The sequence below is a fragment of the Daphnia magna genome, linkage group LG6 (assembly GCF_020631705.1).
Source record: "Daphnia magna isolate NIES linkage group LG6, ASM2063170v1.1, whole genome shotgun sequence".
Lineage (NCBI taxonomy): Eukaryota > Metazoa > Arthropoda > Branchiopoda > Diplostraca > Daphniidae > Daphnia > Daphnia magna.
This window is the reverse complement of record NC_059187.1, coordinates 7,394,103-7,413,759: the sequence shown is the minus strand read 5'-3', so window position 1 is coordinate 7,413,759 and position 19,657 is coordinate 7,394,103. Positions and strand designations below refer to the sequence as shown.

The 19,657-nt window shown below is 39.9% G+C and overlaps 4 protein-coding genes and 1 long non-coding RNA gene across 11 annotated transcripts; 2 read left to right on the top strand and 3 right to left on the bottom strand.

The window, feature by feature from the left end:
* Positions 1-2,163: 2,163 nt before the first annotated feature.
* On the bottom strand, positions 2,164-4,386 carry LOC116926815 (neurofilament medium polypeptide). The gene has a single exon (XM_032933743.2). The coding sequence runs from the start codon at positions 4,384-4,386 to the stop codon at positions 2,164-2,166; it is 2,223 nt and encodes a 740-aa protein (XP_032789634.2).
* A 1,091-nt stretch (positions 4,387-5,477) lies between these two features.
* LOC116924975 (folylpolyglutamate synthase, mitochondrial) lies at positions 5,478-7,959 on the top strand. Of its 2 annotated transcripts, none has more exons than XM_045175205.1 (10): positions 5,478-5,640; positions 5,707-5,881; positions 5,956-6,141; positions 6,205-6,341; positions 6,397-6,580; positions 6,648-7,015; positions 7,078-7,217; positions 7,284-7,319; positions 7,390-7,544; positions 7,616-7,959. In XM_045175205.1, exons 2-10 carry the CDS (start codon positions 5,873-5,875, stop codon positions 7,733-7,735), a joined length of 1,335 nt encoding a protein of 444 aa, XP_045031140.1. In that variant the 5' UTR covers positions 5,478-5,640; positions 5,707-5,872; the 3' UTR covers positions 7,736-7,959. The 2 variants fall into 2 exon arrangements, with proteins under 2 accessions (XP_045031140.1, XP_032787495.1); XM_032931604.2 differs by having other exon boundaries at positions 5,479-5,640; positions 5,707-5,889.
* Positions 7,576-8,349, bottom strand: LOC116924976. Its single transcript, XR_004395271.2, has 3 exons — positions 8,191-8,349; positions 7,993-8,052; positions 7,576-7,934 (listed from the first exon to the last, which is right to left on the bottom strand). It is a non-coding gene; the product is annotated as an uncharacterized LOC116924976 (long non-coding RNA).
* Positions 8,350-9,508: 1,159 nt separating this feature from the next.
* On the top strand, positions 9,509-13,055 carry LOC116924981 (ubiquitin carboxyl-terminal hydrolase 1). Of its 5 annotated transcripts, none has more exons than XM_045175203.1 (8): positions 9,509-9,770; positions 9,957-10,010; positions 10,165-10,341; positions 10,603-11,549; positions 11,625-11,986; positions 12,102-12,497; positions 12,572-12,815; positions 12,876-13,055. In XM_045175203.1, the coding sequence occupies exons 3-8, from the start codon at positions 10,170-10,172 to the stop codon at positions 12,906-12,908; spliced, it is 2,154 nt and encodes a 717-aa protein (XP_045031138.1). In that variant the 5' UTR covers positions 9,509-9,770; positions 9,957-10,010; positions 10,165-10,169; the 3' UTR covers positions 12,909-13,055. The 5 variants fall into 5 exon arrangements, with proteins under 5 accessions (XP_045031138.1, XP_045031139.1, XP_045031135.1 ...); XM_045175204.1 differs by having other exon boundaries at positions 10,141-10,341; XM_045175200.1 differs by having other exon boundaries at positions 9,509-10,010; positions 10,141-10,341.
* A 243-nt stretch (positions 13,056-13,298) lies between these two features.
* On the bottom strand, positions 13,299-17,934 carry LOC116934496 (nucleolar transcription factor 1-A). Of its 2 annotated transcripts, none has more exons than XM_045175197.1 (17): positions 17,793-17,934; positions 16,946-17,050; positions 16,813-16,872; positions 16,578-16,745; positions 16,410-16,519; positions 16,272-16,328; positions 16,116-16,211; positions 15,941-16,048; positions 15,754-15,875; positions 15,545-15,688; positions 15,374-15,464; positions 15,202-15,299; positions 14,955-15,132; positions 14,752-14,883; positions 14,071-14,681; positions 13,814-13,985; positions 13,299-13,757 (listed from the first exon to the last, which is right to left on the bottom strand). In XM_045175197.1, the coding sequence occupies exons 2-17, from the start codon at positions 16,962-16,964 to the stop codon at positions 13,566-13,568; spliced, it is 2,358 nt and encodes a 785-aa protein (XP_045031132.1). In that variant the 5' UTR covers positions 16,965-17,050; positions 17,793-17,934; the 3' UTR covers positions 13,299-13,565. The 2 variants fall into 2 exon arrangements, with proteins under 2 accessions (XP_045031132.1, XP_045031133.1); XM_045175198.1 differs by having other exon boundaries at positions 16,946-16,993; positions 17,793-17,849.
* Positions 17,935-19,657: the final 1,723 nt, after the last annotated feature.

The window sequence follows — 19,657 nt, the reverse complement described above, 5'->3', positions numbered from 1 at the left end:
AAATTAAACACTGATTCACAAAATCCACTTTGTATTGGGAAATAACTCTTTCAGCCAATACAGACAACGCAAAACATGACATAAACAACCAGAGAAAATGGCGGACATCGAAACAATTGACACGCGAAACCGCGATGTGAATTGCCTCTATAACAATATGTGAATTAAGTAACTATGCACAGGGACTTGATGAAAAAGACAAACGACAGTATGTAGGGTTCTATGTAGGGCTCGGCCCCGATCGTTTTCGATCGAGGCGAACCGCGGTTTGCCGGCCAAAAATCACCAAACCGTCGGTTCGGTTTAGCTGTTTTTGACTTCGGTGCGGTTCTCGGTTTGAAATTCGGTCAAACCGGTGCGAACCGCCGCCATTTTGAAATTTTTTTGAAAATTTGGCGGAAATTTCAAATCAACCAATCAAATCGCGTTGAGTGTAAAGTGGCGCCAATGGTTGCTAGGTGGGACCTGAGTTGAACTTCGAACTTTGACTAATTGACTTAATTGAGTCAGGTCAGGCTGTCAGGCATTGCTGTAATGGCCTAAATTATCAAACATGGCTAGAGATATGTTAAGTATTCCAGCCACTAGTGCAGGCAGTGAGAGAACGTTCAGCACTGGAAAAGATTGTTTTGGAATTGCTAGGATGAGCCTTAATCCCGAGACTGTTGAAGCCCTCATCTGCTTGCGCTCATGGTTTAAAGCCGGTTTGATCAACTAAATTGATTCACGTTCCCACAATCTGAATGAATTCGATATTGAAAACATTGACGAATGATGATTCAGAAAATTGTTGTAATGATGTAGGCAAAAATACAACTGGTTTTTCACATAATTTACGACTTATACTGTTGTGTAAACTGTGTAAAACTTGTTGTGTAAACTTGTGTAAACTGTCTAAAACCGCGGTGTGACCCGTAAGAACCGCGGTATGGCCCAACAAACCGCGGTAAAACCGTGGAAACCGCGGTGCGATCGGTTCCCAAAAATTGATAAACCGATCCGCACCGGTTTGGCCTTTGTTTTTTTCTCGCCAGATTTGCAACGTGCAGCGCCCGTCTAAAAGCTGTAATGAAATTTCCCCCTGCACATTAAGTATGTGCTTCTTCCTCCTCTAGGCATTCGTTTATGTTTTATCAAAGGCCGGGGATAATGTTTTCAATTCGGCCATGGACGAAATAAAATGTTTTAAAGTCAAAGTGATGGTGGATCAATGTAAAATATTTCCAATCTCTATATTCTAACTTGAAATTGAAAAGCTATTGAAAAGCTTCCGTTTAGGACTTTTCTCAATCAATAATTGCGTAAGAGACTTGGTTTGTATATTTGCTATTGAAAATCAAAGGAGGTAAAGATTTACTGGAAGTGTCTAGCTGCTTGCGACATCTAGCGGTTTGCAACTGAACGTTAGTGTTGTGTAAGAGTCAAACTCCTCCCCCATATTCCTCACATGGAATTGATAGACGGCCAGATTGTCCCTAATTTCCTGTACGTGCTCTATGTTCTTCACCATTGATGAAATAGAAAACACCGAGAATCAATATAGTAATAACAATAAAAACAGACAACAGTTTTTGTTTTTGTTCAGCATCCCCAAACTAACCAAATATCAAGGACATTAGACGTTCACATGGAGGCTTAACCAGAAGTCATCTTGTCTATTCAGTGATAAATACACAAGATACTCCCAAGCTTCAACCTCAGCACGTAAACGACTTTTGCCGCCATCTATCTGAATTAGTTCAAAGAAAATTTTTATTTTTTGATCTCATAAAACAAGAAAAAGTCAGAGAATAAATCTAAATGAGTCACCCCAACTACCGTTTGAAGAACAAATCCATACTGAAACTGACCGAATGTCGTGGATGTCATGTCGTTTACGTAAGAGCCCAGCCCAGGAATCACCTCGTAACTCAGTGATGATTTAGGCATTCATGGAATACATAAAGCTGCAACTCCATGAACGCTTCCATCATCACATCGAAACAAGATACTCCCAAAGCTTCAAGCCCAAACGTTAAACGACTTTTCATCCATTCCATACGATCAGCTCAGGTAGATTTGCACTTCAAACGGGTAGTTAAAAAAAATGAACACATTTGTTTTGTTTTTGAAAGTCATACATTAACTGCATGTGGAGGGTCAAAAATGTGAGATATGCGGGATTTATTTGGGGGATGGCCGCGGATCTCTCCCGTTAACGAGAAGGTCGAAAGCTTTTCGGCAGTCGTTTATTCGGCCTGAGAGTTGTAGTTTCACATCACGTGACATCGGGCGTCTGACGGAGACGAAGAATTCAGTCTCGGAACTTCGCATTTTTAGATGACGGAGTTGCCTTAAGTCGACGTTAGAACACTCGATCGTCACCGGCAGACCTTCGATAACTTCTTGTGCGGCAGCTCGACGTTTTGCGGGACTCCCTCCTGATATTTTCAAGTTGTAAAATTGGAGAGCATTTTGGTTTTGGACTAAGGTCATCATGACTCCGTGAGTCTCCTCCAGGCGTCTGACATTTTTACCTCCTCGTCCCACAATACGACCGTAGTTTCTGTAATGAATGTCCAAGAGTACCAATTTATCCGCACTTTGCAATTGTGGAATTTCTCCAGAAACAATAGCGAAACTGGCAGCTGGTTTAGCTGTGGCAGCCTTCTCCTTCTCAGGAGCGACATTTGACGCAGCAGTTGGTGCAGCCTTCGCTTGGGGTCGAGCTGGCGGATGAACCGATGTTCGGCCTTCGGATAGGTTGACTGTGTAACCTTCGATCGGCTTTTGTTTATATCTGTAATCAGCTGACTGGAAAACAACTGGTGGCTGTACATCAGCAGCAGGTTGTCGTGCAGGTCTGACATCAGCGGCAGGTTTTCGTGCACGTCTGACATCAGCGGCAGGTTGTCGGGCAGGTCTGACATCAGCGGCAGGTTGACCTGGGGGCCTTTTGCCGGACAGCGGAGGAAATTGTGATGGAGAAATAACGTCCATCACAGTTTCGTAAATCGATACCAACTCCGCTGGAGTCTTGTCCTTTTCGGGTGCACGTTCCTCCTTTTTAGCTGCTGCTTCAGCCTGAAGTTTGGCCTTTTTCTTTCTAGACGAAACCTCCCGAAATTCTGTAAGTCTCTCACTTTCATCGACTGATTGTTTCCCTTCATCGGCAGACGCTCCTTGGATTTCTTTGGCAGCGGCAAGGGGTGCAAGGTCATCGATGCCACATCCAACGTCTTTTTTTCCAGCCTCAGGAAGTGATGGAAGATCATCAGTGTCGCACGAAACGTCTCGACTTTTAGGCTTCACAAGTTGAGGGAAATCGTCCGTGCAGCATCCAACATCTATTCCTTTGGCCTTCACGGGCTGAGGAAGGTCCTCCGTGTCGCATCCAACATCTCGGGTCTTCACTTCAGATTTACGCTGAACCTGTTTGGCCGATTTTCGCAATTGTTTCAATTCCGCGTCTTTCAAAGCCAAAAGGGCGTCTTTGCCTTCAGTGATCGTCTTCATTTGCGACTCAGCAGTGATCAAACGGTTCTGACATTGTTCCAACTCGGCAATGGTTTCCTTCGCATTCACGAGTTCTACCTTGACAGACTCCATTTCGCACTTGATGGTTTGAGTGTCTTTGATCAGTCGCTCCTTCGCGTCCTCCAGTTCTAACTTGACTGTTTCCATTTCGCACTTGATGGTTTGCGTGTCTTCGATCATTCGTTCCTTCTCATCGTCGGGTTGTGAACTCTCGCTAGCCGCAGAAGGGATTTCTACCTTAACCTGTTCCAGGACGTAGTTTATAGTCCATTTTGCGTGCTCTGTGACAACGTCTATGGAAGAAAGATGTTGTTGAACGCTCTCGATTTTCGCAACAGAAGCTTCGAGCTCGCCAGATCGCTTGTCACACACAGGATCGCGCTGCTGTCGACGACTAGTTTGTTCCATCTCCAATTCTAGAATACGTTGCATCTGTTGGGTGTTGGTCAGTTCCAAGTCAACGATTCGATTGTCGTATTCGTCTTGAAATTTCATGGTTTCAATCTCCTTGCGGATGATTTCATCTGACCTTTTCCTCGTTAGCTCCGCAATCTCCAGATGGTATTTTGATTCAAAGATGCCAAGATCCCACGCGAGTTTGTCGGCCTTTTGTCTCGATACACCGCTAACACGGTGCGCCGTTTGAAGTTGGTCTTTTAAATCAGAAATCTCTTTCATCAGTTCTTCTTCGCGGGCCTTTTGAATCTGGGTTTCAAACGCGTCGTCCGTTTGTTGGGATGCGTCAACGTTCTGGGTTACCACCGGCGTTGGTTCCGTGTTCTCCTCGGACACGTCAACAGCCTCGGTGTCGGTAGACTCCGTTCTGGGTTCTGTCCTTGTAATGACGCGGAGAAGATCTAGGAGATACATCATCCAGTGGAGGAAAGCAAAGTACTTGGAAAAATATTCAATTTTTAAAGTTTGGGAAGTTTGAGATTTGATTGAGTTCGATGAAGAATATTCAAGATCAATTGGGGATTGATAATGAATATGGAAGATTCTGAAACTCTGTTGGATTAATTGGGAATATCGGTTTGGGCTTTATTTATTGAAGCACGTTGACGGCTGGTAGCGGCCCTTCAAATTCCTCGTTAACTTCAAGTTTGAAAAATATTTTCGAGTTAAATCCTTTTGTAATTGGTTTTAATTAAAGTTTATGTTTTAACAAACATTTTTCAAATGATTTGAAATTACTATAAGTTGAGGGAAATATTTTATTTTGGATTTAAAAGATGATCTTGTTTTCACTGCGCATCCCACTCCTACATCCGTGTGACGGATAATAAACGATGCGCGGACTCATTCATTTTGGCATTACTGCATGGAAAATTTAATGTTTCCTTAAATATGATGTAGAACATCTGTTTGTTTGTTTTTTACACTCATTAACTTGATCATAGAGCCAAAAGCCATGAACATTATTTTTTATGTCACATTATTCATATGGCACTTGACAACTAATTATAGATTTGTTGTTAAGGGGTCATTGGAAGTCATTGAAGTATGGACTAGAAATGAGCTAATTCTAACGCGTATATTAAAAAATAAATGCATAAATTTAAAGTCTGCCGTATGGACCTAAAACTTGCTTTATACTGCTGGCTGTTTGATTATGGCGAGCTGTTACGCTGAACGGCTAATAATCGTCTAGACGCAAGAGGGGAAGTGGGCGTTGTCGTGCATCTCGAAACCAAAAGAAATAGCGATACGCAAATAGAATATTCCTAAAACCGTTTTTCCTAAAACCGCGGTGTGACCCGTAAGAACCGCGGTGTGACTCAACAAACCGCGGAAACCGCGGTGCGATCGGTTCCCAAAAATTGATAAACCGAACCGCACCGGTTTGGCCTTTTTAAAAAAAGGAACCGCGCGGTTCGGCCAAAATCGTACCCGATCGTCGCGGGGCCGAGCCCTACTTACATATCAAGTTGATTTTCGCACGTTTTAATTTGTCTTTTCTGGCAACGTTCAACAATAACCATGCATGTCTTGTTTACTTATTCGGTTAAGAGATTAAACTTCTCTTTTTCGCATGCCTTAAAACTATTAAGCAAGACAAAGTTTCTAGTTATGGAATATGCGGATCTTAAAACATTCTCTTGTTACAAGGAAAATAATTACGAGGTAGGTTGTGGATCGTTGTTACTGTTTTTCGCGTATTGATTTCGCTCAATTTTACATATTAAACAGGCTGCTGTAGAAACTCTAAACTCCCTGCAGTCTAATGCGTCTGTTCTCGAAAAAGCTCGGCTACAGAAAGATAGGCAAGCAATCACAAATGTCCCCTTCACTGAAAAGTACCTTAATCGCCTAGGAATACCACTTGACAAAATAGATCAACAACTCAAAATAATCCATGTTTCTGGTACTAAGGTGGATGAATATTAAATTGTGATTGTGAGTAACATGCTGACTCTGTTTGTTTTTTTTATGTTTAAGGGCAAAGGATCAACATGTGCATTTTGTGAATCAATACTTCGTTACCATGGCTTAAAAACAGGATTTTATTCATCACCTCATCTAATTGAGGTGCGTGAAAGAATAAGAATAAATGGAAAACCACTGAGCAAAGAGGAATTTGCTAGATACTTCTGGGAAGTCTACAATCCATTAAAAAATTATATGGTACTCTAATTCTTAAATAAAGAGCAATAGTTTAAGAACTTATAGGTATAACATTCACCACAGGATGATGAACATGATATGCCAGCTTACTTCAAGTTTATGACCATTATGGCATTTTATGTTTTTTTGAATGAGAAAGTTGAAGTAGCTATTTTTGAAGTAGGCATAGGTGGACTTTATGATTGTACAAATGTCATAAGGTAAACAAGTTTGCAGAAAAATGTTCAATAACCTGGCTATATCCAATTATCTTAGGAAACCAGTGGTTGTGGGCATCACTTCACTGGGACTGGACCATGTTAGCTTGCTAGGTAATACTGTAGAAAAGATAGCTTTTCATAAAGCAGGAATTATGAAGCCATTAGTGCCCACATATACTGTCAGTGATCAACCTGGAGAAAGCTTGAACATACTAGCTGAGAAAGCATTAGATATCAAGGTATTATATTTCATAATTTGTTTTTATCCCTCAAAGCCAAGATGTTTCTACTTTTAACTCTTCACAGTGTCCTTTGTATATTGTACCTTCACTTGATGAATATCATTGGGCTCCTTACCAAATCAAATTAGGTTTGTCTGGAAAGGTCCAATGGAAAAATGCCTCTTTGGCCCTGCAGTTGAGCCGTGCATTTTTAAACCCTAAAATTGAAAGTGTGTCCGCTGAGCAAGATAAGTGCATCTTTCCAGTCAGTGCTTTACCATTTCAAATCCATTTACCTGATGCTCTGGGATTAGCTCAAACTTTCTGGCCGGGTCGCTCTCAAATTCTTCGTCTGAAGACTGCAACTTTTTATATCGACGGTGCGCATACACCAGAGAGCATTGAGGCTTGTGTTGAGTGGTTTTTACATGCATCCGCTTCATCGAAACGAAGGTAGTGTGCCTTTTCAGCCTTTTCAGTTAGTTATTCCTGCATATCTAATGCTTTCTAAGTAGACAAAAGAGAGTGTTGATATTCAATACAACAGGTGATCGAAATGCCAGTTTGCTACTTGCACCTTTAAAACGCTGCCAGTTCGACGTCGCAATATTCTGTTCAAACATTATTGGCACAGCTAATGAATCAGCATCTAAAGGTCAGTACGCTGCTTCTTCATTGCCACTTTTTCTCTGCATTGATGTTGTTCATCTCCTTTGCGTAGATTTACTGAATCTTATGGTGACTAAAGATCAACAAGGTTAGACATAATTCTGTGGTATAATTTTTGATAACTACGGTTTTTTACGTATTTTTTTTTTTAATAACAGTCCGCAGGAGTAATGTTAACAGTGATGCGTGGCTCGAAAATGGTTTTCGATTCAATGGTACATCGTCGCAGAAGCAAATGGTTGTGGCTTTACCCACGATAAACACAGCCCTTAATTATGTCAATGATAAATTAGTCGACAATGAAACTGACGGGGTAAGATCCAATTTTGCTAAACAGGCAGAAATTGTATTTTGGTATTTTGTATTTTCTTATATGTTCTGCAGCTAGATGTACTAGTCACTGGTTCACTACATCTCGTGGGTGGAGTTCTATCACTCTTGGATCCCGATCACAACTTCCTTCTAGTTAACAAAACCAATTCTGTTTCTCCGAAGACTTCTTAATATCACCCGAAACATTTGACCTGAAAATGGAGTCAAATAGCTTTTATAAATCGTGTACAGAAAACCTAATGTTGCCGTCAATATGTTTTGATGGAATTATTCATAAGCTTACTCCCTGAAGCTATCATTCCATGAAATTCTTTTACTTCAATAGCCTTCAGCTGTTCTGGTAAAGTACCAAGGGCATAAAACTGGTTAACTGCAATAAATCTTTAGTCTGAGAATGAGGGATTATACTATATATGTAATAGTAATACCAGTAACTGATATTATCCATCCTTAAGTTATTCAGAATGCCAAGGTCCATCTTTCGAAAACTGGAATAGGCCACAATTTTTTGGTATAAATTCAAAAGTTAGGAGTACGAGAAAGGTTTTTCGGGAAAAATGATTCAACTCTCTCTGTCTTATTAATTTATTATGGCAATTATTTAGTTCCATTTTTCGTCCCCTTACCAGCATGTTATCAGTCATCCCAATCTTTTAACCCAACTTCATGATCAATCCCTCGGCTATTGTTATTTTCCTATGCTATTTCGAAAAGTTAAAGACTAGTTAAAGCTTTTTGCTATCGCCATGAAGTATACCAGGAGTAGTACCGCCTGCAAAACCCCTTTGAGCTACGCATGCTAAACACCAGAGATGGCGTTGCGGCTGTTCCGCACGAATTCGCCAGTACCCTCCGGTATTGGGCCAGGATAAAATGCGGACGCGGACCGCGGACTGCGGACAGGAGAAACTGCGGACTTTCACCTGCGGACTGGCCCAAAATTTTTTGACAGATTTTTCGTGGACTTAGGGATAAAATGCGGACCGTTTCGTACATGGAGCGATTGAAAGTGCGGACCGGACAGGATAAACTGCGGACTGGTATCTGCGGACTCCATGCCCATATCTGATATTAAATTTCAAACTAAAAATAGTATTTAAAAATCAACATATGCATTATTCAAAATATGAAAGTAAAGGACAGTTTATATAACATGGTTACTTCTTAACTCGGTAAACTCTTGGTACAATAATGCAAATAAAACATGTAATAAACGTAAAAGGATTTGGGGTATTTCCAAGGGGTTTTTAAAAACTCCTGAAAGGCATAATGCTGTTCTTTTTGAAGACATTCCTTATGGTACCATTCTTTGCAAAGTTTGGTACCACGTTGCCGCCTTCTGAAGGACGACTTAACTGCGCTACGGTTGTCTAATTCAAATTCTTAGTTGTGCATAAAAGAAAATAGAATATAATGGATTTGGCCTATAGGAAAAAAATAAATAAAATAGTCAGCTGCTAAGAGCTGTGCGCATTTTAATTTTTATTCATTGAAATTGTTGCATGCATACATATTTTTAAAAAGCAACAGTTATCGAACAACAGCCAATGCATGACAAAAATAAGGTTGATCTGTCTTGTCCTGTAAAAACAAGTCAAATTTTGCTGCTATATATATTATGAAATTTTAATGTTAAATACTATTATGAAATGAAGACTTTACTTACGAATTTTCTGCCTTACCAACGCATAGACAATTAGACATGTCTATATGGAATGCTGTATCCCCGTATAATACGCGGACTGCGGACAGCTATCCTGTGGAGAAACTGCGGACTACTGTAAAAAATTTTGGGCCAGTCCGCAGGTGAAAGTCCGCAGTTTCTCCTGTCCGCAGTCCGCGGTCCGCGTCCGCATTTTATCCTGGCCCCTCCGGTATTTGATGTTTTGGACCGCCAGAGTGCTCCAGCATAATTGATATGTTGTTAGTACTGTACGCTTACACGGGGGAAAAGCCAGAAATGCTGTGTAGGTTCCAACGCGACGGAAGGTACATGTCGTAACCTACCGTCGCGACGGCTGAGACCAGGTTGTTTCCACGATATTTCCACTGCCTACCGTGTACCGTCCCACGCCTCAACCACTTCGTGAAGTGAATCTTAGTAGGCCCTATTTATTAAGTAGGGCTTGCTTGCGAGTATTGCTAGGTAGCCAGCGGATGGCCCTGGATCTATAAGCATTGGCTTGAACATAAGGAATATAGTCGTGTGAGTGTGACAGACACGACCCAGGATACCAGTTCTGAAGTCTGATTCTTATTCTCAATTAGCAAAAAGTGATTTCTTTCTTTACAAGTGAAAAAAATTGTGTAGTGACATAAGAATAAGAACGGCTGGTTTTGAAATTTAGGTGTATTGTTCCTGAAACTATTCTTTTGTTTGTATTTTCTTCAGTGTTGTATTTTCTGTATCTTCGCTCCTATCGGCATTCCACATGAAGTCAGCCAAGTAAGACATAAATTTTCGAAAGCTTATTTTTGTCCCGTAAAAAAAAAACGATTTGATTCAGTTATTTGACAGATCGCCTACCAAAATATTGCTTGTGATTTAACTTCTATGATGTTTGCTAATCCTACAGCCAAACCTTGGTTTCCTCTTTAAGGCAGAATGACAGTTCGTCCCAAAAACATTCTGGAGACTGATAATTCCTCCATTTCTCCATGCTACCACACCTTATCTGTAGATGAACCACCAGCCAATCTGAGCCCACCACATAAGAGATTGAGGTTATCACTCAAAGGGCAAAAATTCCTTGGTTCCATAAATCATTCCAAGAGAGGTAACATACATTACTGCAAATAATTTTCTTTATTGACGTAAAAAGCAAGGACAAGAATTTTAACAGTACCGCTATCTCTTTACTTATAAAGAGGTTATTGCTAACATGAAACTCATATCAGGACAACTGGAATTGTGTTAACCCCAGTTGATAAAATTTCTAGAATATCCTCATTTTCATATGTTAACTAGCATGTGTTCTTTGTATCTATTCATGAATGGCTGTTCAGTTTTTTCTTAACCCTTGCTATTTTCACTTTAGTTCCATTTCCTTCTACAAGCAAAGAAAACATATCTCAGAAAATGCAAAATATTCGGCCAAATTTGCTTGACCCCATGAGTTTACATGTGTCCTACACTGGAAGCGGAATGGGCCTCATAACTCCGCCATACAGCCGTATGGATATGAATGGAGAGATCGATGTTTACGAACGCGAAAGACCTCTAAGACTAGAGCCACCTCTAATTGAAAAGCCACCTTTCCTTCCACCTGTAGCAACATTGCTTAACCTTGGCAACACCTGTTTTTTAAACAGCGTCTTGTATACACTGAGGTTCACTCCAGGGTTTGCACACCTGCTGCATCACTTGGCTACCGATTTGACTGATAAAAAATTGCTCTCGTCACTAGGAGGCAATGAGAAAAAAATGGGATTTCTTTCATCTGGCAGTCCTGGTCTAAGGACCAAGTCCCTGTCTTCCTTGGCCCCAAGTATCATCGACGAAAACAGTGTTCAAATTAATCCTGCTAAAAAAAAGACTCTCGTGCTGACTGAGCGTTTACATGAACTCCTTCAGACACTGCACAATGCCGAACAAAAAGGTGACTTGAGCGAACCGTTCCAAGCCGATGCGTTCTTGCAAGCTTTGCGAGAGGTAAACCCACTTTTCCAAGGAAACCAACAGCAAGATGCCCATGAACTTCTTGTTTGTTCATTGGATTATCTACGTGAAGCTTGTCAACTAGTCGACAAAGCACAAAATAAGTCACTTGAAGAGAACTCCGAAGCCGGCCTGAATGCTGAGCAAAACAACATTGACTTGAGCGTTATTAAACGAGGAAAACAAAATTCTGAGAAGAAAAAAAAGAGTAAGAAAATGTTTGCTGATAAAGAAAAAGATGTTAAAAAGGGTAAACGTGGAGCTGGCAATAGTTCTTTTTCCAACAGCCCTATAAATTCAGCCACTGACCATGACCAACTTCCGAAGGTTCATACATTTTCTTATCTCATAGAATAAGAAATTTTATTCTTTGCATTAAAGTTTTGTCCATATCTATTGAAGGTGGTGGTAGAAGAAACAAACAATCCCACCTCAGAAACGCGCGATTTTATTTCGGAAAGTTTTGAGGGTGTGACCGTTCTTCGGACTACGTGCTTGGAGTGCGAATATGTCACTGAAAGAAAGGAATCTTTCATGGACATTTGCGTTCCTATCACCAATGATTCGCATTCAGGGGACGAACCTCCGCAGAGTCCATCTGCTTTCTTTGCATCTACATTGATGGAGGTGGATTTTTTGCGAGACACGAATAAATACTGGTGTGAACAGTGCGTTCGCTATAATGAAGCCCGCCGTTCTGTTCATTATGAAAAATTACCACGACTTCTCGTGCTTCAGCTCAAACGCTTCTCTTTGTCATTCGGGTACGGCGACTTTGCATCTCAGCCAATCTTAGCTTTCATATTTTACTATAATTTTTATTTAAATTGATGATCCCGAGTTTTAAAACCCGTATTTAGTGAATTGTTTCTTGTTTAGATCAACAGTTCACACGTCGAAGGTTAACGACTATATGCCGACTCCTATGCAGTTGGACTGCTTCTGCGAACATTGCCAAGCCATCCCTGAGTCACCCCTACATTCTTATAAACTTTATGCTATTATCATGCATTTGGGGGCGACGATGGCATCAGGGCATTATGTAGCTTATACCAGGGTATGCCCCTCTATAGCTGATTATGCTTCATGTCCTCGAGCCAAAGCGATGCCTAGTTCATTGTCACCGAATACTAACAGACCGAATGCCGAACGCAGTACTGGCAATAGTAATAGCGGGGGAGGTATATTGCGATTTTTTAAACCCAAATCTAGCACTGCTCTTAACACAGAATCGATCAACAACTCCGGAGGCGCTACGCCTCTAACTTTGTGCAAGTAAGCCTAGCTGGTTTTTTGTTAACCAATTCGAATTTTTTGCTATTTGTGGCTTATACTTTTTATATTCGCAGATCTATTGACTGCTGCAGTCCCAGGCCACGTAAGCTATTTCCGGAATATTCCGAAAAAGAATGTTCTGGCAGAGAGAGTCCTATCGGGGCCAGTAACGTGAACAACAGTAACACGGCAGAGGATGTTTGGCTGGAATGCGACGATGAAGTAATTCGTGTACTGCGAATGCGAGAACTCGAGGATCTCCTGAGCCGTAAACCACGAACTTCTGCCCTTACTCCTTACCTATTATTTTACGTTCAAGTAAAAATGCTCGTATTGAAAACGATAAAACAAAAACTAAGTCTTTGCGTAACTTTTCAGGTGGCTCAGTCTGGAGCCAATGTTATGAAGTAGTGCTTGGATGACGTGTACAAGCCAGCAGATTCATTTATTGGTTGCAAGCAAATATGAACATTTTCATACTAGTTCTCTTGCTATGAGTTTTCACACCCTGCTTTAAATTATCTGATCAAATGGTGTAATAAAGTTATATTGAAACAATGTAATCTCTAACGTTAGTCATCGCAGAGGGTTATAGCAAAATTAAACTATCGTCACGTGTATAGTTGACCAAATCCTCCAACAGAGCAAAAGGAGCTGTTAACATGCCTAGAAAGGGCAGGGATTAAGATGTAACTATTCTACGCTGTTTGTTCTAAACAGGTATAACGTAATAACGTACCATGTATCAGGTGAAAAGGTGTTCTTACTAGGAAATTTCAGTCAACTCGATGCTGCAGTATATTGAATGAAATCCGTTTATTGAAACTTCGAAAACGATTCATACACATTACACATTTCTGGTCATTGCCCTTTCGAGTATAAAACGATTAAACCTTCAGGGAATTAATAATATCCCGATTTCCGGATTAAACAATCAACGTTGAACACCAATGTAGCGGCCGTCAGCTTAAGAAGTACTAAAGGCACTTAAAGAAATTTGCGGATTTACAACTGGTGAAATTCTACACATAAGTTAGATTTTCAGTGACACTTTTCCACCGGTAGGTTTCAGTCTTCCTCCGAAGACATCTGCTCTTCATCTTCTGTGCTTGCGCCACTTACTTCGTCCTCATTTGAACTACCCGGATCAGATTCTTCGTCAGAACTTTCGTCCGTTTTAGCTTCTTTGGCCGCCTTCTGAGCCAGTTCGCGTTTCTTCATGAACGCCCGGTAAGCTATAAGTTCCTCTTTGTTCAACAACTACAAAAGATTCGATAAATTAAAAACATTTTATTCTGAAATAGTTTATTGCTTACCCGAACAAACTTTTCGAAATTCGCTACGTATTCCTTCAGCTTCTTCTTGTGTTCCTGTATATATTTAGTCTTTTGCTTTTCTGTCACCTTCCCCCACAAATTGTCAATTTCAGCCGAGCTAACATCTTCGCCCTTGGAATGTTGAGTAAGCGCGTAGTAAGCAGCAGCGCTTCTAATGGTACGGGGAAGAAAAAAAAAAAAAAGAAAATCAGTTGGCACTACATAATCACTTGATCATGATATCGTTGTATAATTACTCTGGTACTTTCGGTGGTTCTTTCGCCTTTTCGGTCTTGAACAACATTTGATTTGCAGCCCACAATGGGACTTTTGGGGTCTTTGAAGATTCCTTTTGTGCCGAGGATTTTGCATTGGCATTTAAAGATGGTTTCATTTTTGAAGGTGACTTGGAAGCTTGTAATTCATTCTTTGCCGTGGATTCCTTGGATGGCGAAACGGCTGCAGAGGCGACTGATTTTGCGGCTGCCTTCTTTGAATTTGGTGTTGCTTTTGCTGCCTTGGCCTTAGCCTTTGGCGCCGTGCTTGCTTCCTTTTTAGCAGATGATGGCATTTCATTTTTTGACTTCTGAGCCATGTTTCCATAAATTTTTTTTTTTTCTTCGCTTAATTTAGCGAATTCTTTGGCCATCAATCTGGTGAGTTCCTGTTTTGTCAGTTTGGGGTGTTTGGTGGTGTACTTCTCCATATTGGTATCGCAAAACATTTGCAGCGAAGAGTTAGGTTTTTGGATTGCTGCTTTCGGGGGAAGTTCAAAGTCGTCCTCGTCACTACCAACTTCGCCATCGCTTTCTGCGTCTGAAAGCTCCAAACCATGTGGTAGACTTATTTTAATCTTTTTGTCCGTCGGCTACGCATACGAAATTAGAAAGAAAAACTTCATACAAATTGTCAGTCGAATCAAATCATATCCTTACTACCTCTTCTTCTCCTTTTTTACCAGCAACTCTTTTCATGTTTTTGCTTACGGAACTTATTAATTCTGCATTTCTTTGCTCAGGTGTCAATGTCTCAAGATAAGAAGCAAACTTCATCTTGTACAAGTGGTTCAACTGCAATAATTGCAAGAACATTGCATTCCTATGAATGTATTCTTTTTTGTTTGTTTTTAAAATGTAATTACCTGTGTGGCTTTAGCGTTGTACGCTTCTTTTTCATCATCACTGAGTTCTTTCCATAGTCTTGAAATTTCTGTCATTCTCTCCTTTGATTCAAACTGCTTCAGCGCGTTACTTGATAGCAGTTTTCTCGAAAACAAACTGTATCCAGAATTGGGTGGCTTATCTGGTTTTCCTTCATGTCTTATGTTAAAACAAAAGAAAAATTTGAATATGCTTTCTTCTGCCAAAATATCCGAGCAGAAATATTACTTGTGTTTAATCTGCAGTTCGTCTTTGGTAAGAAGACTCAGTTTCTTGGCTGAAGCTTCCACGTCTGGGTACTTCGCCTTAAAGTTTTCCATCTCCTCCTATCAAAATAAGCATCAATGGTTGTTACGAAGATACTTCAAATACGACGCCATGGAACACGTGCGAGACATACGTTGTATTTGATTTCATGCTCTAGAGCTTGATAAATCCATTTCAATTTTTGCTTATCCTTCAGTTCTTTATAGGCTTCTCTGCAACGTTCTCTGTGGAGCAATATATTTATTTTGATGTTTGTTGAAATGACTTACAATAAAAAAAAAAAAAAATCAAATCAATGCCTTACTTTGCCTCAGTTACTGACATTCCTTGGGCCAATAATTTTGCCATTTTGTCATCGCTGAACAATTTAAATGGCGTTGGAAGTTTTGGTGGAACGGGCTTAGAGCTTTGCTTTGATTTAGGAACGACATAGTCAGGATGGGCCTCACTAGAATTAAAAAATAATATAGAAATAAAGCGATCAAAAATTATTATAACGACAGTCGAATTTACGTGAACTTCCTCATTTTTTCCAAGTACGCTTCTTTTTCTTTTTCTGCCATTTCAGAATATTTCTGTTTCTTTCGGTCATTAAGTTCGTGATACATTTTTGCAATGATCTTGGTCAGTTCCCTCTGCAACATAGTATACCATAACAAAAAATTCAGAAAAATAATAATGCAATTCACAATTCACATACCATTCCGAGACCAGGTTGTTTCTCCAAAACTGCATCTTTTTGTTCCATGTAGAACAGCATGTAGGATGTGAGAGGTTTCTTCGGCTGATCAGGATGCTTCTGGTTATTCTGGAACATCATATAAAATTTGCTGATTAAGAGTTCAAAGAATGTTCCTGTACTAATAAATACATACCTTTCCTCCTTTGTTGAAATTGTACCAAGGCCTATCTACCCATGTCTCAGCATCCGTTAAAACTTCACTAAGAAGCCGATAGTGTCTTAGATGAGCCTAAAAATTTTGATTTATAAAAAAGATTCTGACGGCTTGTACGACTTTTTTTTTACTCACTTGAATATCGAGCCAGCGAGTTTTACACTGTTCAGAAGAATATTCCCCAAACTTAATCTAAAATAAATCAAACATTTTTTAATTTTGTGAAAATGCGGCAATAATAACATTTTTAACAGATTGTTCTGAATAACTTACGGCTTCCCAATCAACGTGGTTTACGCGAGAGTCGTATTTCATTACATCGTCTTTTGGACAAGCTTTCCGAATGCGTTCCAAAAGCTCCAAAGTGTCGATTTTTGGCCAACCTATGATTACAAAACAATTAGTTCAAAATAGGTTCCAACACGTACGTCACAGTTTTACTTAAGGGAGCTCCATTTTTTTCTTCTTCAATTTCATCTTGATCTGCGTTTTCACCTGCGTCTGCGTCTTCATCTTCGTCTTCTTCGTCAACAACTCCTTCATCGTCATCCTCTTTCTCTTCCTCTTCATCTACTTCTCTGTCCTCGTCATCCTCATCCTCATCTGTAACTGTAAAAATACACTAATGTCAATGATTTCTAATGCGATCGCAAAACAAGCAAAAAAGTAAACGTACCCAGCGGAGAAAATGGTTGTTCTTCAGGGGGACTCGCGGGCAATTCAATTTTCTTGGAAGCTGAAAAAATAAATAAATAAAAAACAAATGATTATTGGAAAATGAAATTTGGTAACTATTCGTGTCAACCTACCTTTAACTTTTCGCGCCATGGTTGAAGATGCCGGTGTCGCAACTTTATCTATGAGATTTTCGTGTTTAGCTTTTTTTTTTCGTTTGCCACGGAAACCCACTAGATCTAACATTATTAAAAAAAATAATAATGACTGTATAATCTAAGGTTTTTAATTCAGCTTGACATAAGAATAATAAATAAAAAATAGGACATTTAAAATAATAAAATAATTACTAGACGCAGAAAATCATTTTACAGTTAATGTTAACACACAAAATTTTGTTGGTAAACCACGATTATAGTCAACGAAGAAAAAAACGTGTTAGTTTCACAAGTTTAAAAGAACTACGACGTTAGCTTAACTGCGCGCGGTCGTTGGTGAGGGGGCCTCATATGAGGCGACAAGATGAGCCCGCCGACCCGCCATGTTTTTATGAGAACCTCGCTAGACGCTTTAGATCTCCCCTCCCTACCTCTTCGAAACGAGCTTTCGATAAAATTTCACCACCAATTCGAGAATTAGGAGTAACTAGTAAAAAAAAACAATAATGTATGCTAACTTTATATGACATTTAAAGAAATAAATCCATTTGACAAGAGGAAAACACGAAACAAAATAGTGAGGTTTCACATAAGCGAGTTTGCCGACTCCGAGAGCCGGCCATGTGCTTTCAAATCTGGGCCACGGCGACCGTTTTTTGCCAGAACCCTCGGAAAGTCCGATGGCCGTGTATCACAAGTCACAACCATATTTCGGTACATTTGTTATCGAGCAGAACTATACCTAAGGTTTGCATGTGTTTGATACGATTTTTGCATGATAAATCTTACAGAGTTATTATGAATTATAAAAAATGTGACTTACGAAAACAAGAAATCCAAACCAAGGCGTCTGACGTTTACTCACACTGAGCGACGAATGTACGTACATTGAATTTAGTAAGCCTGAAGGAACGCTATCTCCCTCCCAACCATACCTCCTTTCCCTCCTTTTCAAAGCACGTAAGTTCGTTGAGATAGCAGTGCAACCTAGCGGTCGGGAAAAGAGTTAGACATCAAGTCAAGGCGAGAGTAGCACGTTTTATTAGAGCGTTTTATTGCGTTTTATTGCGGTAAAAAAAAAATGAGCAACACGTCGAGTAGAAACAAGCGATTTGTCGAGAGTCGAAACCATAGAAAAAAATTACGAGGAAACTCCATACCAAAAAAAGACGAATCTCCGACATCTTGCTTGCGATCGGCAGGAGGGCGGGCATGTGGTCATAAATGCAAAGCTAACCTATGTGGGAATCATTAGCCGTATTCCACGGGTTAAAGCAACCGACAACAACAACAAAAAGGAACACGAGTGTGGTTATTTGGCTTATCTTGAATTTCTTTGGTTTTATTTACTAAAGCAAACTAAAGATCGTCTCTTCCTTCAACCGGGAATTTGAATGGCCTGGGACATGTTATAAACATGTGCATCTATGTAGTTATGAGTTGAGTTTTTCACCATGTAGTCTATTCATTTTCAATATACCTACAGTCTTTTATGTAAGACCATTCACCGTATATGCACGATCGTTTCGAAAATTACCCTTGACAAATTTTGAAACATATAAAAGTTGCCTAATGAATTGAATCTTTCCTTGTAGTTACTTTAAGGTACGTCTATACTAGCAGTTTTTAAAGACAAGTTACGGTCATACAGGCCTACCGGCATACAGTCTTACTGCCACGCTATTTCAGTTTTTCCGTAACGCAATCTACACTGCACATATAGGTTTACAGACATCATACGGAAAATGGGCGTTGCAGAAGGCAGGGCAAACTTTTGTAACTTTGTAACTTTTGTAACTTTGTAACTTTTGTAACTTTGTAATCGTGCAATGTAGTATTATACAATACAGGATGATTTTTAACACACAAAATGAACCTCTCGACGTCTTTTGTTTCTAGTTTCAGTCTACAAAATATTAAAATTGTACATAAACTGAGAAAAAGCAACAAATAGAATTAAAGTATTTACTTTTCGGTTATTTTCTTTGGGGATTTCTTCTTCTTTGGAGATGGTTTGGGCCCCATGTCATAGACAACGAAGTGGAAGACCACGAAGGGGGCCATAAGGCTGAGAGGACGGTAGGTAGCGATGCGCGTGAGATGCCGCATAGTGGCGCTGAGTCCGCTAAGATAATAATTTTGGGTTTCCCTACTGATCCAATGCTTCACACACCGTAATTTTTAATTAAATCATGCACGGTATCACTTTGGTATGCACATGCAAATTAAGCACAAAAATTCAGCATATCGTGTGAATTATTTCATATTTTTAGTGGTTGGGTAACCTACTTTCATAAAATGTTTTATTTTTCCCCATTTCCCGAGACAAAAATTTTTTTTTTCGAATTTTCGAGATAGGGAAAATGGGGGAAAATAAAACATTTTATGAACGTAGGTTACCCAACCACTAAAAATATGAAATAATTCACACGATATGCTGAATTTTTGTGCTTAATTTACATGTGCATACCAAAGTGATACCGTGCATGATTTAATTAAAAATTACGGTGTGTGAAGCATTGGATCAGTAGGGAAACCCAAAATTATTATCTTAGCGGACTCAGCGCCACTATGCGGCATCTCACGCGCATCGCTACAGAGGGATATAGGCGTTAGCGGTCTTCCACTTCGTTGTCTATGCCCATGTTTTTGATTCAAATTCAAGTTTTTTAATACGCACGACGACTG

Excerpts from the sequence above, each read along its gene's own strand:
- LOC116926815 (XM_032933743.2), bottom strand. The coding sequence starts at position 4,386 with ATGTATCTCCTAGATCTTCTCCGCGTCATTACAAGGACAGAACCCAGA.
- LOC116924975 (XM_032931604.2), top strand. The coding sequence starts at position 5,497 with ATGCATGTCTTGTTTACTTATTCGGTTAAGAGATTAAACTTCTCTTTT. Across the intron at positions 5,641-5,706 it reads ACAAGGAAAATAATTACGAG|GCTGCTGTAGAAACTCTAAA; the intron begins GTAGGTTGTGGA and ends CATATTAAACAG. Across the intron at positions 6,581-6,647 it reads AGAAAGCATTAGATATCAAG|TGTCCTTTGTATATTGTACC; the intron begins GTATTATATTTC and ends AACTCTTCACAG.
- LOC116924981 (XM_045175203.1), top strand. The coding sequence starts at position 10,170 with ATGACAGTTCGTCCCAAAAACATTCTGGAGACTGATAATTCCTCCATT. Across the intron at positions 10,342-10,602 it reads CATAAATCATTCCAAGAGAG|TTCCATTTCCTTCTACAAGC; the intron begins GTAACATACATT and ends TTTTCACTTTAG. Across the intron at positions 11,987-12,101 it reads CGCTTCTCTTTGTCATTCGG|ATCAACAGTTCACACGTCGA; the intron begins GTACGGCGACTT and ends TTTCTTGTTTAG.
- LOC116934496 (XM_045175197.1), bottom strand. Across the intron at positions 16,520-16,577 it reads AAAAAATGGAGCTCCCTTAA|GTTGGCCAAAAATCGACACT; the intron begins GTAAAACTGTGA and ends TTGTAATCATAG. Across the intron at positions 16,049-16,115 it reads ATTTCAACAAAGGAGGAAAG|AATAACCAGAAGCATCCTGA; the intron begins GTATGTATTTAT and ends ATGATGTTCCAG.